At 52.0% G+C, this 19,542-nt stretch overlaps 1 protein-coding gene across 2 annotated transcripts in view; it reads left to right on the top strand.

The window, feature by feature from the left end:
- The window catches only part of adgb (androglobin), a 399,345-nt gene that overhangs the window by 348,660 nt on the left and 31,143 nt on the right, over window positions 1-19,542 (top strand). For both annotated transcript variants that reach the window (XM_085981859.1, XM_085981860.1), the window contains one exon: window positions 17,523-17,664. In XM_085981859.1, coding sequence (XP_085837985.1) covers window positions 17,523-17,664 — 142 coding nt within the window. The remainder of the gene's footprint in view (window positions 1-17,522; window positions 17,665-19,542) is intronic.

The following is a 19,542-nucleotide window of genomic DNA, read 5'->3' as shown; positions in this document are numbered from 1 at the left end:
GCAGAGAGAGAGACTGCGAGGAGCCAGTCCAGCGGCTGAGCTGTTCTCCACCAACGGGGTACTCAGAGCCGGCAAAACCGAACGTGCGGGAGTGGGTGAGAGACACAGCCGAAAACGGGGTGAGAGACTGCGCGAGAGCCAGTCCAGTGGCTGAACTGTTCTCCACCAACAGGGTACCCAGGGCCGGTAGCACCGAACGTGCGGGTGAGAGAGCGACAGAGCCGGGTACGGAGAGAGGGACTGCGCGAGAGCCAGTCCAGCGGCTGAACTGTCCTCCGTTAACGGGGTGTACCCAGCGCCGGTTGGGCCGTGCGGGCGGGAGGAAAAGACATAGCCGAGTAAGGGGAGCTGTGCGGAAGCCAGCCAGCGGCTGAACCTGTCCGCTGTGGGGGAAGCGTACCCCTTCCACCGGGAAGAAACGCGGGAAGCCGCCATTAGGCGGAGAAGACGCCAGAAGCGGGAAACCGCCATTGAAGTGGGCGGGGCGAGAAAGGAAGAGCGGGAAACTGCCATTTTCGCGGGAAAACCGCCATCTTGATTGACATACCGCCATTGAAGTGGGCGGGGAGAGAAGGAAAGAGCGGGAAACCGCCGATTTCGCGGGAAAACCGCCATCTTAGAAACAAACAAATAAATAAGAATACTTAAAGAAATACTGGTGCTGCTCCCAAGGGAAGAAATATGCCTAAGCGAGGGAATATTAACGACTTTAATTCGGAAATAGAAGACTGGGCCACGTACGTGGAACGCATAGAGATCTATTGCGAAGCCAACAAAATAGAGGAAGACGACAAGGCGATAACATTGCTAAACTCGATGGGGGCAAAAACATACGGGCTCTTGAAGCATCTAATAGCACCAAATAAACCAGCGGATCAGACCTTCGAAGAGATTGTGGCTGTGCTGAAGGACCATTTGAACCCCACACCGCTGATGCTGGCTGAATGATTCAAATTCTACGCAAGAACGCAGAAGAAAGACGAAAGCAATGCGGAATACTTGGTCGAACTGTGTAGGCTAGCGAAATACTGCCAGTTCGGAGGGAATCTGACAGAAGCGCTGCGGGACAAGTTCGTATGCGGATTGTCCAAAGAAGGGACGCAGAAGCGACTACTGGAAGAGAACGACCTCACACTGGACAGGGCTGTCCTTATAGCTGCATCGCACGAAGCCGCAGCGAAAGGAACGGCGGAAATGCAACTAAAGGTGGCGGCACTTGGGGTGGACCAAATTACTTCAAGCACAACAAAATGCTACCGTTGTGGGAAGACCACGCATGACCAGAATCAATGCTGGTTTAAGAACCAAGAGTGTAGGAAATGTGGCAAACTGGGTCACATCGCGAAGGTATGCCGGTCCGGGAAAAAGACCAATAATCAAAGGAAGCCACCACAAGAAAAGTACAACAAGGTACACAAGGTGGCTAAGAAGAGTTCAGACGAACAGAATTCAGACTCAGACCCAAACAACCAGGAGCTGGGTAGGCTGAGAATCCACAATGTGGGTAAAGAAACGGATCTACAGGCCATCTGGGTCATACTAAAAATAGCTGGAGTCCAAGTAAGAATGGAGCTGGACACTGGATCAGCTCTATCAGTCATCAACCAAAGGGACTACCACCGGCTATTCTCTCACATACCTTTAAGAAATACCAAGTTCGTATTACAGACATACACGGGGCATAACGTATACCCCGTGGGGAAAATAAGAGTCAAGGTGAGAGATAGGGGTAAAGAACACCCAAGAATGAACTTGTACGTATTACCTGAGGGAGGACCACCACTTCTAGGACGGGAGTGGATTAAGAAAATAGACACGGAATGGCATTACCTAAAAGCCATAATGAGGGAGGACTCAGTGCAAGCTATTAGCTCAGATTCTGAAATGGATGATGATAAGACCAAGTTGAATATGGAAGACAAGGCTAAAAGGGACTTGCCGACGATGGGAAAGAAAACGAAGACATGCAGAAGGACTTATGGTACCAAGAAGAATAAAGCTGCAGAGCAGAACTCCAGGTTGACAGAGAATTCTGAGCCTGTTCAAGCAAAGGATTCATCCATGACGGAAGAACACCGAGCTCGGACGCAAACTTATGTCAAAGTACGACAACAATTAGAACAGTTGAGTGACCGTCTCGTACAAGAGGTGAAAAATATGGAAAGGTTCTGGGACACCGAATGGGAGAACCTGGAAAGACTACAGAGACAGCTAGCTCAAGCAGAGAGCGACCATAGAGCCATCGTGGTCAAATACCAATCACATTCCCCTGATGCTGTTCAGGAACTAGAATATTTACAGAATGAACCAAAGGAAGAGGAATCTTCAGGGAGCCAGGATTTTATTCCAGTTCTTCTCTATGACTCCTTACAAGCAGAGTGTGAGAAGTTGAAAGAACAGTATGAACAGGCCCAGGCTACAATTCTGGAGGGGGTTAACTCGGCAGCCTCCGAAAAGCTAGTTTCAGTAGAAGCATATGAACAACTAAAGGTTGAACATGAGCAAGAAGTCCAAAGGCTGCAGGAAATTCTTGATGAGCTCAAGGCCAAGACAGACTCATCGGTAGGAGATCCATCCATAGATGAGAAATTAGAGGTGAAAATCATGGCAGAGCATGAAAGACAGGATGTCCAAGAACTTATAAAAACATTGAAGGACGCCCAAGACAAATATGAGGCGGCAATGACCGAGGTTCAACAACTTGAAGAACAGATTCAACTGGGAATCCTTTCAGTGGAAGAACAGGACACTGTAAGAATGGTCCCTGAACATGAACTAGAGAGCATCAGGGCGCAACTTTTCCGAGCGCTGAAAGCCAAAGTTCAAGAGGAACGTAAGGTGGAAGTATTGGAGAAAGAGGTGGAGGAAATGGAGAAGACTCTGATCCACCGTGTTCCCAGGGAAGAGTTAACGGTCAGCCAACTCCTTCATATGCTGAAGGACAAGACTCTGCAAGGGGAACAATCTGAACACGAGCTTCAATCTTCAGGGGGAACGAGTTCGGAGCTCTCAAAAGTCACGGAGATAGCTGAGGTGGCAACACAAATTTTACACGGATGCCAAAAGTACATTGAATCACGTCAAGGTGAACAGAAGAATGTGGAAACCGTTACTTCAGTAGAAGGGTTAAATAGCCTGATAACGCAATTACCGATGGAAAGGGAGGTATTGAACTCACAAATGAGGTCCGTCGTGGAGGAATGGCAGATAACCCAGGAAGAGCGGGATGAATATGAATGCATGAAGAAGGCTTTTCAAGAAAGATGTTTAGGGAAGGAACCACCGTCAGCTAACGTCCAGACGGGTGAGGAGGAAGAAGAAGTCTCTCTCGCTGGCCTAACTCAGGACGAACCCGAATATCACCATGACCTGTTGAGTGACACTGAATATTACGAGGATGTGGTCTGCCCAGCTTGTGATGAAAACTCTCAAAGTGCTGAAATCCGGAGGAAGCACTTAAGGTCTAAGGAACATGGAGAGTTGGTGGCGCTACAGCTGGCAGCCGAGAAAGGAGCTCCGAGAGTTTCAAAAAGGCAGAAAAGAAAAAGAAGAAGCAGAAGATAATAACTGTCTAAAATATTAGCACTTCTACCATTCCAGGCGGGACATTACGAAAGGAGCTAAATTAGTTGAAAAACTGGAAAATGTCAAGACAGCCAGTTGGTTGTAAAAGTCCGCACTGCTGGTTCAACAGGACGAAGGTTCAAGCTGTTACGTCAAGAAAAAGGCTATGGAGGAGTCACGCTAGCCAGGTAATCCGGCTACACCAAAGAAATGTTGTTCGGAACGAGTCAAGATCAGAGACTGAATCTATGAACTGTTTCCGCAGAGACTGAACCTGTGAACTGTTTCCACCGAGATTATATTTGTAAATTGTTTTATATGACATTGACTCCACCGAGATTATATCTGTAATTTGTTTTATAGGAAGTTGAAGATATGTATGTTTAACGGGGACTCTGTAAGTAATAAGCTAAAAAGGGAGGATTGTAGTGTATGTACCCGTCTATCTTTAAGGGAACTATTGAATGTAACCGTTCACCTTTAAGGGAACTACTTTAGGTGTGGCACTATTTGTTTGGCTTCTGTATACTGTAATACCGATAGTGACCACACCAGTATATAAGTGTTGTGCCAGGAGTTATTGGGCAGATTCGCCCGGACCTTCGAATAGTAAAGACCTGTTTGTTTGTTACTTCTGAAGTCTGTGGCCTAGAAATTGAGTTTTGGCGCAGCCAGGGCTTTAGCGCCGGAAGTTAGTGCCGGAGCTAAGTCGCGCTGGTCGGGCCCAAAATTCAATAGTTCTGCGCCCAAACGGCTGCCGGCGCTGCTGAGAGCTGTTTGCGCCTGAAAACTGGCGCTACGCGCTGAATGTCGGCGCTATTCCGGCGCCCGCTGCGGTGCGGCAGGTTCGGGAAGTGCAGGCCTCCTCCTTCCCTTAAGGAGGAGCTGCCTGCACCCGGCCGCGGCCCGCGAAAATCTTTTTAAAAATGAGCCCGGCACCTCGGACAAGTGCCGGGCTTGCTTCTGTTCCGGGGGGGGGGGGGGGGAAGTCCGGGGAGGGAGCTGCGGCCAGGCGGCCGGCGGGAAAGCGGCCGGCCGCCGCGGGGCCTTTAATGCGCCGGCGCAAAGTCATGTAAGACTCTGTTGCCAGAGTCTTAGTTGCGGCTGCCACGGGCGAGGCGGCCGCAACTGAATTTCGGGGCTGGGGCCCGTCGGCATGGCAACCGGGATGCTGCGCACACCGATGACGTCATCGGTGCCGGCGCAGCGCTACCGGTCTACCGCGGCGGAAGGGCCCCAGGCAATTTCGGCGCCGGCGCCAATTGCAGCGCTAGGCCCTCTAGCGCCACAAAATCGGCGCTAAGGGCACTGAATTTCTAGGCCAGAGTATTTATTAACTGCACAACCCACAGACTTTACACCCAGGATTTTTAGTCTGTCAGTGGAGGTGCTGGGTTTAGCCCTTAAACCTTGATATATTGTTTATATTTAAGACTTGGATCCTATAACTGTTCAAGGACTTTTTCTCAGTACAAATGCTGATGTTCAAAAGACCTAAAGCTGATATAAACTGGTCACGTATTCTGACTCTAAACTCTATGACAACAGATCCCAAAGGGAAATGGTCCAATTCTGGGGTGTGTATTACCAAACAGTGAAGATGAGATAGAGGAGGAGATTTGCAGACAGTTCAGAGAGACATGAAAGAGTCGGGCAACAACATTGGGTGATTTTACCTATCTCAAGATAGACTCAGATAATGGCAATGCATGTGGATTTTTGGACTACTTCCTAGATCAGTATATTCTATCAAGGAAAGAAACATTGATTGATTTAGTTGTGGGATATGAAGTGGAGCAAATAACTGATATGAAAGTAGGAGTACAATTGGGAAATAGCGACCACAACATAGTTAGGTGCAACCTAAGAATATAAGCATTCATGACAGAATGCTCCTACTATGCTTATGGCTTACATAACTGAAGTCTCCATTTCAGTCAACACTGGTATTTCTACAGACTCAATCGATTGGGGGAAAGTAGCAGCTTTTTTTTCTCCATCTTGTTCTCAGGATGTGGGTGACGCTGGCTAGACTGCATTTATTGCCCATCCCTAGTTGCACTGAGAAGATGGTGGTGGGCCTTCTCTTGAACTGCTGCAGTTCCTGTGGTGATGGTGCTCCCACAGTCAGCTTAAGTAGGGAATTCCAGGATATTAATCCAGCAATGATGAAGGAACAGTGATATACGTGCAAGTCAGGAGGATGTGTAACTTGGAGGTGTTGATGTTCCCACAACATCACTGCTCTTGTTTTTCTCGGTGGTGGAGGTCACAGGGGAGGAAGGTGCTGTTGAAGTGGAATTGGTGAGTTGCTGCAGTGCATCCTGTAGCTCATACATACTGCAGCTAGAGTGCTCCATTGATGGAGGGGATGGATATTGAGTCCAGTGGTAGGGGCACCGATCAAGTGAACTGTTCTGTGTTGAGCTTCTTGCTTGTTGTTGTGGCTGCACCCATAAAGGTGATTGATGAGTATTCCATCACACTCTTGACTTGGTCTTGTAGCCTTAAAATCATTGGAGTGAAAATCAGGCAGGTTCTTTAACGGACGACTGTTCTGCTCTACCAGATTACTATGTGAAGACAAAAATCTTTCCCCGATAATACAGATGAGTTATGATTGGCTGCTTGCTTTTTATAGCCACAGATCTTTCTGTGGATCTGCCATCATGGAGATGGAATCTAAGTGCTTTGGAGTTCAAGCTCTTGGTAGGTTTGCCTTGATAGAGATCTCTACAGCAAGGTTCCAGATGAAATTTAGTTCCAAGACAGTCCCTGTACGAGGAATATATAAGTAATGCATCAGCAGAAGTTACAGAAGAGGCAACTGGATTTGTCCAACGTTTAAAAGGCAATCTAGAGAGACATTGTGAAGTATGTGCAACAGTATGTAGTGTTCTGGCAAAGCACTGCACCCTGACTTGCCTCTGATCATTGTCTTCTTTCTGAGCCAAGGCAAGAGGGTCAATTGCTCTGTGCACTGTCATCCCCACTTTAAAAATTTTATGCGTAGGTTCCCAAAGAGGCATGCACTTTTGTGAAAAAAAAGTCCATGGGTGCTACACACGTGGCAAACCAATTACATTTCTACGTATATCTGTTCATGTAAAACTGTAGGTAGCCGAATGTACTGGAACTTATAAATGGACTTATGTCTACTGTTTCTGAAACATTTTCTCTTATCTTGAAGCTACTGTCTGGGGTGGACATTGAAATTAAAAGAAGGCGGCCCACCTTTGTTTATGGTATTTCCTGGCTGGCACCCTACCTTCCACCTACTATAAATTTGAGCTCATCCAAAACTCTGCTGCTCATATCCTAACTCGCACCAAGTCCCGTTCACCCAGCACCCCTGTGCTCTGCTGCCCATATCCTAACTCGCACCAAGTCCCGTTCACCCAGCACCCCTGTGCTCTGCTGCCCATATCCTAACTCGCACCAAGTCCCGTTCACCCAGCACCCCTGTGCTCTGCTGCCCATATCCTAACTCGCACCAAGTCCCGTTCACCCAGCACCCCTGTGCTCTGCTGCCCATATCCTAACTCGCACCAAGTCCCAGTCACCCAGCACCCCTGTGCTCGCTGACCTACATCGGCTTCCAGTCCGGCAACGCCTCAATTAAAAAAATTCTTATCCTTGTTTTCAAATCCTTCCATGTCCTCGCCCCTCCCTATCTCTGTAACCTCCTCCATCCCTACAACTCTCCAAGATCTCTGTGCTCCTCCAATTCTGGCCTCTTGTGTATCCTTGATTTTCATCGTTACACCATTGGCGGCCATGCCTTCAGCTGCCTGGGCTCTAAACTCTGGAATTCCCTTCCTAAACCTCTCCCTCTCTTCCTCTCTCTACTCCTTGAAGACACTCCTTAAAACCTACCTCTTTAACCAAGCTTTTGGTCACCTGCCCTACTGTTGCCTATTTCCTACATTACACTTTAAAAGTACTCAATTAGCTGTGAAACACTTTTGGACATCATGAGGCCCTGAAAGGTGATATATAAATGTATGTCTTTCTTTATTTCTTTTACTTCACAACGATGAGATAGAATTCTTTGGAGGCAAAGGTTTGCGCCACATAGAGAGGTCAAAGAGACTCATTTAAAGACTCTAAGGATTCAAATCATTGTTATTTTGGTTTCAGAAATTAATTTAAATTGCAAGCTATTGCTTTTTATCTACTGTTATGTTTTTATTCTATATCGACTTACACCTTATAATAAATAGGTTTATGTAGTTTTGGTGTTCTTTGCCAAGCAAAGAAGTCAGAAGTGTTTAGCGGGCAACCCATGTTGCTTTTGGGGTTAACCCCAGTATAACAAGAGTGGATTGTTAACCCCGAGGCTCTTCATGCATTAAATTCAGCTTTGATTGATAGGAGGCAGAGACTTGCCGATGGAAGCTGACATTGTGCTGAGCATGAATAAGAGGCGTTAGAATAAGGCCTGGATCATAATTATGATTTTTGATGATGTGGATTCAGCTCTAATTGGAGCACTGTGGACATGTAATGCAACACCCACTGAATCTACAAATGCCAGGAATAATATCTACCTCTCTATCTGATTCCTCGTTCCAGCTAAGGTCTTTGGGGGGAAAAATTCAGTTGGTTTGCACCTCCCGTTAGCGCCTTAAGAGGGCGCTATTGGGGCGTAAAGCAACTAGCGCCCGGGCACGGCGATGTCTGCGCCACTCGCGAAATTGACCAGACATTTTGCGGCGGCGCTAAACGATACCACCCTGATCTCCTGCGCCCGCAGATTTTGATGTCATTCGAGTGTGCAATGCCCTTGTGGCGCCCCGAACCAGAAATTGAGTGGCGCCCCCCCTCCTTTCCGCCTGGCGCAAGCAACGACAGGTAGACTGGAACGTTTCCCAGTCGGTGTGGGGCTGGGGGGGCGCTATTTAAAGGTGGCCTCTTCCTGGCTTTTTCTGTGGTAGACAGTTTTGCACCACTCATTCTGACAGAAAGAGAGATTCTGAGAGAGAGAAGGAGGGACTTCTGCAAAGAGTCAACGCGGTGTGAAGTAGTTTTGGCTACTGAGCATCACTTTGCAGGTACTTCTGTTTTTGAACTTCATTACTTTGATTGCCAAGAGACTTTGGGGGCTGCACTGATTCTGGATGTCATCCTGTGCCTGCACATTTGGAGGCCACAGAGACACAGAGAGAGAGTGGCAATCATGGCCAGACGGAGGAGGGCCAACAGGCCTCTGTACAGGAGACCTTACCCTCCATGGGTATTTCGCCAACAATTCTCCTACATTAATTTGTCTGAGGAGCAGTGTTTGTGCAGGCTGCGCTTCAACAAGGAGGTGGTCACTGAGCTCTGCCACCTGCTGCAGCCGGATCTGCAGCCTCTACTCAGGACCAGGATGTCTCTGTTGGTGGCAGTGAAGATCACAGTGACTCTGAACTTTTATGCCACCGGCTCCTTTCAAGCAGCTACTGGGGACATCGCCAATATCTCCCAGTTCGCGGTCCATTGCTGCATCCGTCAGGTCACAAATGCCCTCTATAAAAGGAGACGCCAGTACACTCTTTCCCGATGACCCAGGCCAAACAGCATGAACGCGCATTGGATTTTGCGAGGATAGCGGGCTTCCCCATGGTGCAGGGCGCCATTGACTGCACGCATGTGGCATTGCGTGCACTGCATGAGAATGCAGAGGATTTCCGCAACCGCAAGGGATTCTACTCCTTCAACGTCCAGCTGGTCTGTGACCACAGACAGCTGATACTCGCTGTCAATGCCCGCTATCCTGGCAGCAGTCACGATGCATTCATCCTGCGCCAGACTGCTGTGGCAGAAATTTTCCAGGCACCGCATCACCCAAGTGGTTGGCTCCTCGGGGACAAGGGTTATCCACTGTGCACCTGGCTGATGACACCACTCCGTAACCCCAACACCCCTGCTGAGCTGCGGTACGAGAGCCATCTCGCCACCAGGAACATCGTTGAGCTAACGATCAGCGTGCTCAAGCAACGGTTCCGCTGTCTGGACCACTCAGGAGGAGCCCTGCAGTACTCGCCTGAGCGAGTCTCACTCTTCATAGTTGTGTGCTGCATGCTGCATAACCTGGCAATCCTCAGGACCCAGCCAATGCCACCAGGCCTTGGAGCACCACCGGTGGAGGAGGAAGAGCAGGAGGATGATCATCAGCAGCACCAAGGTGGGAGGGAGGCCCACAATGTTGAAACTGCAAGGGCCATCCGTCAACAGCTGATAGCAAGCCGCTTCTAGGCCCCTGCTGAGGAAATGGCTTCTGCCATTGAGAACAACATGAATGAAAGCAACCCGCAACCCCTAAGCCGGCCAAGGCAGCAATGATTCCAAAGACCAAACATATACATTTTGAATACAAAAACTTATTTATTTTACAAACTCTGTGTGTGTCATTTCTTTATGACAAACTAATAGTAAGAAACACAAAAAAACAGTCATTAACATAACTGGTTCTCTCAACTTGGAGAAATTGTCCGAAACACTAAACAAAAGTTTGAACACGAACCTCGGCCTTTAATAAAAAATTGACCAATATTTTGTCACACCTCCTACTTTTTGCCCTTCGAGGGTGATCCCCTTCCCTTGCGCACTTCCCTCCTTCCCACCCTACTGCTCCTCCGTAATGGGGCCCCAGTGGCTGCAGCAAGGCTGCTGATTGTCAGAACCTGAGACTGCAGATGCCCTTGAAGGACGGCCTCGACCAGCTCTGGGCCTGGAGGGCCCGGCTGCAGACTGCACCAACTATGCATGGGCAGCAGCAGTCTGGGCTACAGGCGGTGGCAAGTGCAATGAGGAAGTGACAGTGGTGGCAGCAGGAATGCTGTCATCTTGAGAGAGGACAGCAACTCCCTGCTCGACCGACACGCTGGCACTCCCACGGGGCAGCACATCAGCATCCGGAGCAATCTGCTGGAGCACAGATTGCTGGCCTGCTGCGGCACGGTGAGAGCCCCAGGGAAATGTGTCCGAACCAGCGACGACGGCAGCAGTCAGTGCTTGCGTGGCCTCAATCTGAGTCTGCATGAGAGTAGTCTGAGATGGGGTCATGGCAGCCAGTGACTGAATTGCAGCACTAAGCTTTAGCGTGGCATTCGCCTGTGCTACAGCGAAGTGCTCCACACTCCTGGCCAGTGATTCGGGCACCCTTCCCACTGCACCCATGAGGTCAGTGTGCATGTCCACCACCTGGGTGTTCATTTCAGCGATGAGCCGCTCCTCCTCTGCGTCCAGTGCAGCAGGACTCGCTGGCATACTCTCCCTCCAGGGAGAAGGCCCCCGAGCTTCCCTACCCCCATCGCATTGCTGCAGCCTGCTGGGTCCTGGAGCTTCACCTTCATCAGACCCTTCCCCCCTGCTCCCCTCCAGGGAAGGCGTGTTCCCAGTGTGGGCATGGGCTTCCCCGGGAGAGGGTGGCGCTGATGCTCCAGCTTCCTCTTCCTCCTCGCCTGCAGCTTCACTCCCACTGGCAGCTTGAGGGCCCGTCTCCTCAGCTGGTGAATCACCATCTGAAAGCAGGGAGGTACAAGAGTGGCTTTAGCATGAGGACAGGGGGGCAGTAAGGGAGGAATGAGTGCAGCGATTTAGTAAGTTGGATTGAAAGTGTCAAAGGCTGGTGTTGTGAGGGACAAGTGGAAGGAGAGAGGACAAAAAGGTGATGATCTTACCATTGCTGTCCAGAACGGGGTCGGCCTCTCCAGGGGCGACGGGACCGATCACCTGGCTTGCCGCAATCCTGTGGACGCGCGCCTCAAGATCGCTGAGGGATTGCAGCTGAGGCCGCCCTCCACCCGTCCATTGCTGCTGTCTCCTATTATGAGATAGCTTGGCCTGCAAGGAAAAAGGACGGCGTCTGAGTAAATATACAGCCATGGTCTTGCCTGATGTGCCTCCCATAATTGAATAGCCCTTACTGTATGCAGCCATGGTCTTGCCTGATGTGTTTCTCATAGGTGAATAGCCCTTACTGTATGCAAAGTGTGGAATGTGCGTGTGTGTTTCATGAGAGGGCCATAGGTGTTGGATGAGTGTTGGGCATTGGGGTTTTAAGACCCTCTGGCCATAGAGTGAGGTTGAGATGGAGGGATGGAGAGGTATTGTAAAAAAGCCACGCACCCTGACGACCCGAGTGAGGTTGTTGAACTTTTTTCGACATTGAATATGGGTCCTGGGCACCATGCTCCTGGAGGAGACGTTCTGAGCCACTTCCCTCCTCACTCTTCTGTACTCACGCGGCAAAGGCCTCCTGCCACTCACAGGGTAGAGTATAGATCTTCTGCGCTCCACCACGCCAACCAGAGCCTCCAAGGCCCGCTCGCTGAAGCGCTGAGCTCGTTCTCTCACCCTCTCCATAGTCCTTGGCTGGAAGATTTAGGCACAGGTCTCTCCAGGCCGAGATTCAAGACTCCAATGAGCAGGGTGTGGCTGGAGAGCAAGATCGACCCTCCCCTTTAAGAACTGGCCGGCGCCAGTGTGTCTGTGTTCCACCGCTAACTGACATCACCTGCGCTGTGCCCATGCTCCGAGTTAGCGCCTCACTTCTCGGCCTTTGCGCCTTAAGACAGGTGTGCAGCGCCTGATTTAGCACTCCAATCACCTCCAAGGGCGATAAAAGTCAAGTTTGCAGTTGGAGACGATAATTAGCGCCAGGCGCTAAACTTTGCGCACGGCCGATAATCGCGCCCCAAACGGGGCAATACTGAATTTTTCCCCCTTGATACCATGATTACAGAAGGTATTTGTCGGCCCAGGTTTTATTTGTCAAATTCACAGTAGGCCATGTTCAGGTGAAAGGCAGTGTATTTGTGAAGCTTTCACCATAACAAATAAGCTTCAGATTTATCCCCCTTGAGTACTAGCTTGGTTTGGTGATGGCCCTCTTGCCTCTGATTCAGCAGATGGTGAGTCGCACTTCATGACTTGCTGACTTAATATAGGCTGATGATTCAGTGCTATATTAAGAGAATGCTGTGGCGGAGACCACATAGGGACAATAACACAATGTATAGCCAATGTGGTTATATGTACCTAAACACAATTCACTATGTATAGCCAATGTTGTTATGTATACGTACTTGGTTGGGTTATTGGGGCAGGGTCCCTTTAAGAGCGTCGGTAGCGTGATGACGTCATGCGTCGGGAGCGTGATGACGTCATAGCCCTGCAACGAGGCTGAGAACCTTAGTCCTCATGGAGAGTGAATAAAGTAACACACGTTTTGCCTTTGCTGCAACAAAAGTCTCAGAGCCTGTTGATTTCTAGCAACTCCAACATTGGTGACCCCGCTGCTCTTTTGGACGATTCCAAAGACCGCATCCGAAATGGCGACGAACGCTGTTTCCATCAAATTACCCGAGTTTTGGGAACGACAGGCTGTCGCTTGGTTCGCCCAGGCCGAGGCTCAATTTGCACTCCGGGACATCACCGCGGACGACACAAAGTACTACTACGTCGTCTCTGCTCTCGGCAGCTCCACCGCGGCCAGAGTAGTGAGCCTGCTCGAGAACCCCCCAGAGCTCAACAAATTCAAAACGCTGAAAACGCACCTCTTAGAAACTTTTGGACTCACCGAAGCCGAGCGTACACGCCGGCTTCTCTCTCTACCCGGGCTTGGCGACTCCAAGCCCTCGGAGCTGATTGACCACATGCTGGCCCTCCTGGGCACACACGGGCCATGCTCCCTCTTCAAGGAACTGTTCCTTCAACAGCTGCCAGGTCAGGTACGGTCGGTTTTAGCCAACTCTTCCATTACCGATTTCCGCGACCTGGCCAAGGAGGCCGACAAATTTTCTCCACCGGGCAACAGTACTGCGTGGCCACACGGAGCCCTGCCCCCACCGATACAGCCCAACGGTGGCAGCCCCCAAGCCTCTGCTTCTACCACGCGCAGTTCGGCCCCAAAGCCAGGAAGTGCCGGCCCCCGTGCAGTTTTCCCGCGTGGAAACAAACGAAAGACCACTCGTCGGCTGCTATGGCTGTCGGCCGTTCAGGCAGTTTGTTATTTATTACGGACACCGACTCCGGACGTTGTTTTCTTTGCGACACGGATGCCCAGGTGAGCGTCCTGCCCGCGTCAACCATAGACATGCAAGGGGGGAACCACGGCCCTGTCCTCGAAGCCGCCAACGGCAGTTCCATCCGCACCTTCGGGAAACGGAGCGTGGCGCTTTGTTTTGGCGGGCAGCGGTTCACCTGGGACTTTGTCATGGCAAAAGTGTCCACCCCCCTTCTCGGCGCTGACTTCCTCTGCGCCAATGGCCTTTTGGTGGACGTCAAGAACTGAAGTCTCATCAACGCTGAGACTTTCAGCTCGCTCCCGTGTTCCCTCAGCGGGTCCAGCACAACGAAGTTGTCCAGCGCACTCTCGGCCTCCGATGAGTTTTCCCGCCTCCTCGCCGAGTTCCCGGACCTCACGAAGCCCACGTTCCCGTCCGCCGCCACCAAACACGGGGTAGAACACCACATCTCGACCACCGGTCCGTCCATCTACGCCCGCGCTCGACGCCTCGACCCGGGGAAACTCGCCATCGCTAAAGCCGAGTTCGACACCATGGAGCGCCTCAGCATCATCCGCCAGTCGAACAGTCCGTGGGCCTCGCCCCTCCACATCGCTCCGAAACCAGGCGCCCGTGCGGCGATTACCGGCAACTCAACGATACTACGACCCCCGACCGCTACCCGATTCCACACATCCAGGACTTTTCCGCCCGCCTGGCCGGGAAAGTGGTATTCTCGAAAGTGAACCTCGTCTGGGGTTACCACCAGGTCCCTGTCTGGCCGCAGGATGTCCCAAAAACCGCGGTGATCACCCCGTTTGGGCTGTTCAAATTCCTCCGCATGCCATTCGGCCTCAAAAACGCCGCCCAGGCTTTTCAACGCCTAATGGACACTGTTACAGGACCTGACATTCCTGTTCGTATACCTGGACGACATCCTCATCGCCAGCGCCTCCAGGACGGAGCATGTGTCACACCTTCGGACTCTCTTCCAACGCCTCAGCCAGCACGGCCTAATCATCAACCCGGCCAAGTGCCAGTTCGGGCTGTCCTCGATCGACTTTCTCGGGCACCGCATCACGAAGGACGGGGCGGTGCCACTGCCATCGAAAGTGGAGGCCGTGATGGACTTCCCGCGACCCCTCACCGTGAAGGCCCTGCAGGAGTTTTTGGGCATGGTGAACTTTTACCATCGCTTCGTCCCCCAAGCAGCCCAGCTTATGCGGCCCCTTTACGAGGCCCTCAAAGGCAAGCCCGACAAGCTCGCCATCGACTGGTCCGAGGAGATGGCCAATTCTTTCACGGACACGAAAAGGGCCCTGGCTAACGCGGCCATGCTGGCGCATCCGTTACCAGATGCGCCGATTGCTCTCACCACCGACGCCTCGGACTATGCGGTCGGCGCCGTCCACGAAAAGTGGGTCTACGGCACCTGGCAGCCGCTCGCCTTCTTCAGCCGGCAGCTCCGCCCCAACGAGCGGAAGTACAGCACCTTCGATCGCGAGCTTCTCGGCCTCTACCTCGCCGTCCGACACTTCCATTTCCTACTGGAGGCTCGCCCGTTCACAGCATTCGTGGACCACAAACCATTGACCTTCGCCATGGCCAAAGCTTTCGAGCCGTGGTCGGCCCGTCAGCAACGCCAGCTGGCCTTCATCTCAGAGTTTGCAACGGACATCCAGCATGTGGCTGGGAAAGACAACCCCGTCGCCGACTGTCTCTCCCAAGCCGTCGCCAGCGCCGTACACCTCAGCATCGACTACACCCGCATGGCGGCCGACCAGGCCTCCGACCCGGACGTCCAGGCCTACAGGACGGTGGTCACGGGCCTTCAACTAGCGGACGTCGCGTTCGATGATGCCAGCACCACACTCCTGTGCGACGTCTCCGTTGGGCAGCCACGTCCCGTCGTGCCCGACGGGTGAAGACGGCACATTTTCGACGCCGTCCATAATCTTTCCCACCCGGGCAGGAAGCCGTCACAGAAGCTGGTGGCGGCTAAGTTCGTCTGGCACGGGTTCAGGAAGGACGTTCGCGACTGGGCCAGCACCTGCGTGGTATGCCAACGCTCAAAAGTGCATTGCCATACTAAGGCCCCATTGGCACCTTTCGCGGTGCCCGAGAGGCGGTTCGACCATGTTAACGTGGACCTGGTGGGGTCCCTGCTGCCCTCCTGTGGGTTCACCCACCTCCTCACAATGGTCGACAGAACCACCCGATGGCTGGAAGCCGTCCCGCTGTCTTCAACGACGTCCGCCGATGTGGCTCGGGCGTTCATCAGCACTTGGGTCGCCCAGTTCGGCGCCCCATCTGACATTTCCTCCGACCGGGGGCCCCAGTTCACGTCGGAGCTCTGGAACGCTGTCGCCCGAGGCCTCGGGTTGAGACTCCACCGCACCACAGCATACCACCCTCTGGCTAATGGACTGTGCGAACGGTTTCATCGCTCCATGAAGGCTGCGCTCCGGGACGTCAGTTGGATCGACAGACTCCCGTGGGTCATGCTGGGACTCAGGACCGCCCCCAAGGAGGACCTCCAGTCCTCGTCCGCCGAGCTCATCTACGGACAGCCGCTGCGGGTTCCTGGGGATTTCATCCCCAACGCAACGGAACCTTGGTCCGCAGCCCGTCAGCGGTCCGACCTTCTGGACAACGCCAAGGTTTTCGCGCCGGTGCCCACGTCACAGCACGGCCTCCTGCAGTCCCACATTCCGCTCGACCTTCGTGCAGCGGAGTACGTTTTCGTCCGCCACGACGCCCACCGGGGACCTCTTCAGCCACCCTACGATGGACCATTCCGCGTCCTGGAAACCGGGGACAAGACCTTCGTAGTGGATGTCGGCGGTAAGCCGGACTGCATTTCCGTGGACCGTCTTAAGCCGGCCCACCTGGATCTGGACCGACACGTTGAGTTGGCACAGCCCCCGAGGTGGGGCCGACCTCCAGCTTCTGCACCCTCAGTCCACCACCAAGCGCCCGAGGTCCCTCCGACGAACCCCCCGGTCCCCGCCCCAGAATTAAGGAGCCGTTCCGACCGTGTGATCCGGCCCCCCCAACAACTGACATTGCCAGTGCTACTGAATTCTGGGGGGACGCATGTGGTGGAGACCACATAGGGACAATAACACAATGTATAGCCAATGCTGTTATATGTACCTAAACACAATTCACTATGTATAGCAATGTTGTGATATGTACGTTCTGGGTTGGGTTATCGGTGCAGGGTCCCTTTAAGAGCGTCAGTAGCGTGATGACATCATGCGTCGGTAGCGTGATGATGTCATAGCCTTGCAACGAGGCTGAGAACCTCAGTCCTCATGGTGAGTGAATAAAGTAACACACGTTTTGCCTTTGCTGCAACAAAAGTCTCGGAGCCTGTTGATTTCTAGCGACTCCAACAATGCTATATTGTTGGAGATGCTGAAGTCAATCTTAACCCTACCAGCCCAGAGGAAACCGGGGTAGTGAGGGTGTGGGCATGCAGTTAAAATTGACCGAGTGACTTACCCACTGATCTCCTGTCTGGAATCTAACAGCACAAAAGGAGGCCGTTCTCTTTGAAAGAGTTATCCAGTTAGTCCCACTCACCCACTGCTTCACCATAGCCCTGCTGTTTTTCCCTTTCCTCTTGAAAGTTACGATTGAATCTGCTTCCACCACCCTTTCAGGCAGTGTATTTTAGATCACAACAATCTGCTGCGTTACAAAAAAAAATCTCCTCATCTTTCCCCTTCTTTGCCAATTATCTTAAATCTGTGTCCTTTGGATACCGACCCTTCTGCCACTGGAAACAGTTTCTCCTTATTTACTCTATGTATTCTTCATTTAGCATGCCACATTTATTGCAAGTAAAAAACCTTCCAAATGTGTTTTCATTTTGTTAGTGCTCCTCAAAAATGAAGTGATGAAAATGCAATTTGGAACAATCCCTATCAAAATGTTTTTGTGCCCACTGTCTCCCAGGCCTTACAGCTCCGTCTGCATATCCTGAATTCCAAACAAACAAATAATTCTCTCCCGAGCGCTGGTGAGAAGGAAGGTGAAACTGTCAACGAGGATGGTTCTGAAGGCGATGGTGCAACAGCGCTGGAGGTGCTGCCCACAGGTACAGCTTATACCACATGAGATTAGGAACATAGGAACAGGAGCAGGCCATACAGTCCCTCGAGCCAGTTCCGCCATTCAATTAAATCATGGCTGATCTGTATCTTAACTCCATCTACCCGCCTTGGTTCTGTAATGCTTAATATTCTTGTCGAACAAAACTCTATGGCCTAGAAATTCAGTGGGCTTTGCGCCCAGTTACCGCCCAAATAGGGTTTCTGCGCCAGTGTAAGAGGGTGCGCTGATATTCAGCGCTGCGGTAATGGCGGCAGTAGCCGGTAGCGCTGCGCCGACACCGATGATGTCATCGGTGTGCGCAGTGCCCCGGTTCCGCCCCGCTTCCGGCCCAAACCCCATATTTAGTTGCGGCCGCCTCTTCTGCAGCGGCCGCAAACAGCGCTGGAAAAACGGGGCCGTGCTGCTGCGCTACTGGGGTGCTTTAAGGTGGAGGTGCGGCCGGCCGCTTTTTCGGCGGCCGCCTGCCCGCACCTCCTTCCCCGGCCTCCTCCACCCCCCCCCCGCGGCATTGCCGGCTGCTTTCCGCGAGCCCGGCACTTCTCCGTGGTGCCGGGCTCATTTGCCGGCACAATCCAGCGGCGATCTCGCTGTTGCAGGCACCTCCCCCTTAAGAGAAGGAGGAGGCCTGCAGTACCGCAGCCTGCCGCTCCGCAGCGGGTGGCGCTGCGGCACCTAGCGCGCCGATATTCAGTTTCAGCGCCCCAAGCGGGGGCGCCGAAACCCTTGAATAGTGGCCGCCTTCGAGTTGGGGCGCTGAAACTGAATTTCCGGCGGGCGCAAGTGGCTCCGCCCGCAGCGCTAACTTTTGGGCGTTAGCCTGTTGGCGGGCCTTAACTGAATTTCTAGGCCTATCTATCTTCATTTAAAAATTTTCAATTGATCTAGCTCAACAGCTTTTTGAGGGAAAGTGTTCCAGATTTCCACTACCCTTTGTGTGAAGAAGTGCTTCCTGACATCACCTCTGAAAAGCCCAGCTCTAATTTTGAGGTTATGCCCAGTTATTCTGGACTCCCCCACCAGAGGAAATAGTTTCCCTTTATCTACACTATCAACTCCTTTAATCATCTTAAGCACCTCTATTAGATCACCCTTTAATCTTCTATACTCAAGGGAATACAAGCCTAGTCTATGCAATCTGTCCTCACAATTTAACCCTTTTAGCCACAGTATCATTCTGGTGAATCTGCGCTGCACCCCCTCCAAGGTCAAGATATCCTCTGGATATGTACGCTGGGTGGGGGACTTCAATGTCCATTACCAAGAGTGGCTCAGTAGCACCACTACTGACCGAGCTGGCCGAGTCCTGAAGGACATAACTGCCAGTCTGGGCCTGCGACAGGTGGTGAGTGAACCAACATGAGGGAAAAACCTACTTGACCTCGTCTTCACCAATCTACCTGTCGCAGATGCATCTGTCCATGAAAGCATTGGCAGCAGTGACCACCACACAGTCATTGTGGAGATGAAGTCCCATCTTCACACTGAGAACACCCTCCATTGTGTTGTGTGGCACTACCACCATGCTAAATGGGATAGATTCAGAACAGATCTAGCAGCTCAAAACTGGGCATCCATGAGGCGCTGTGGGCCATCAGCAGCAGCAGAATTGTATTCCACCACAATCTGTAACCTCATGGCCCGGAATATCCCTCACTCTACCATTACCACCAAGCCAGGGAACCAACCCTGGTTCAATAAGGAGTGTAGAAGAGCATGCCAGGAGCAGCAGCAGGCATACCTAAAAATGAGGTGCCACAGGACTACATACATGCTAAAAAGCAGAAGAAGCATGCTATGGACAGAGCTAAGCGATCCCACAATCAATGGAGCAGATCAAAGCTCTGCAGCCCTGCCACATCCA

The sequence above is a fragment of the Somniosus microcephalus genome, chromosome 3 (genome assembly GCF_052327205.1).
Source record: "Somniosus microcephalus isolate GS21.2 chromosome 3, FLI_Smic_1.0, whole genome shotgun sequence".
Taxonomy (NCBI): domain Eukaryota; kingdom Metazoa; phylum Chordata; class Chondrichthyes; order Squaliformes; family Somniosidae; genus Somniosus; species Somniosus microcephalus.
The sequence above is the reverse complement of the archived record's forward strand: the minus strand, read 5'-3'. Positions and strand labels throughout refer to the sequence as shown.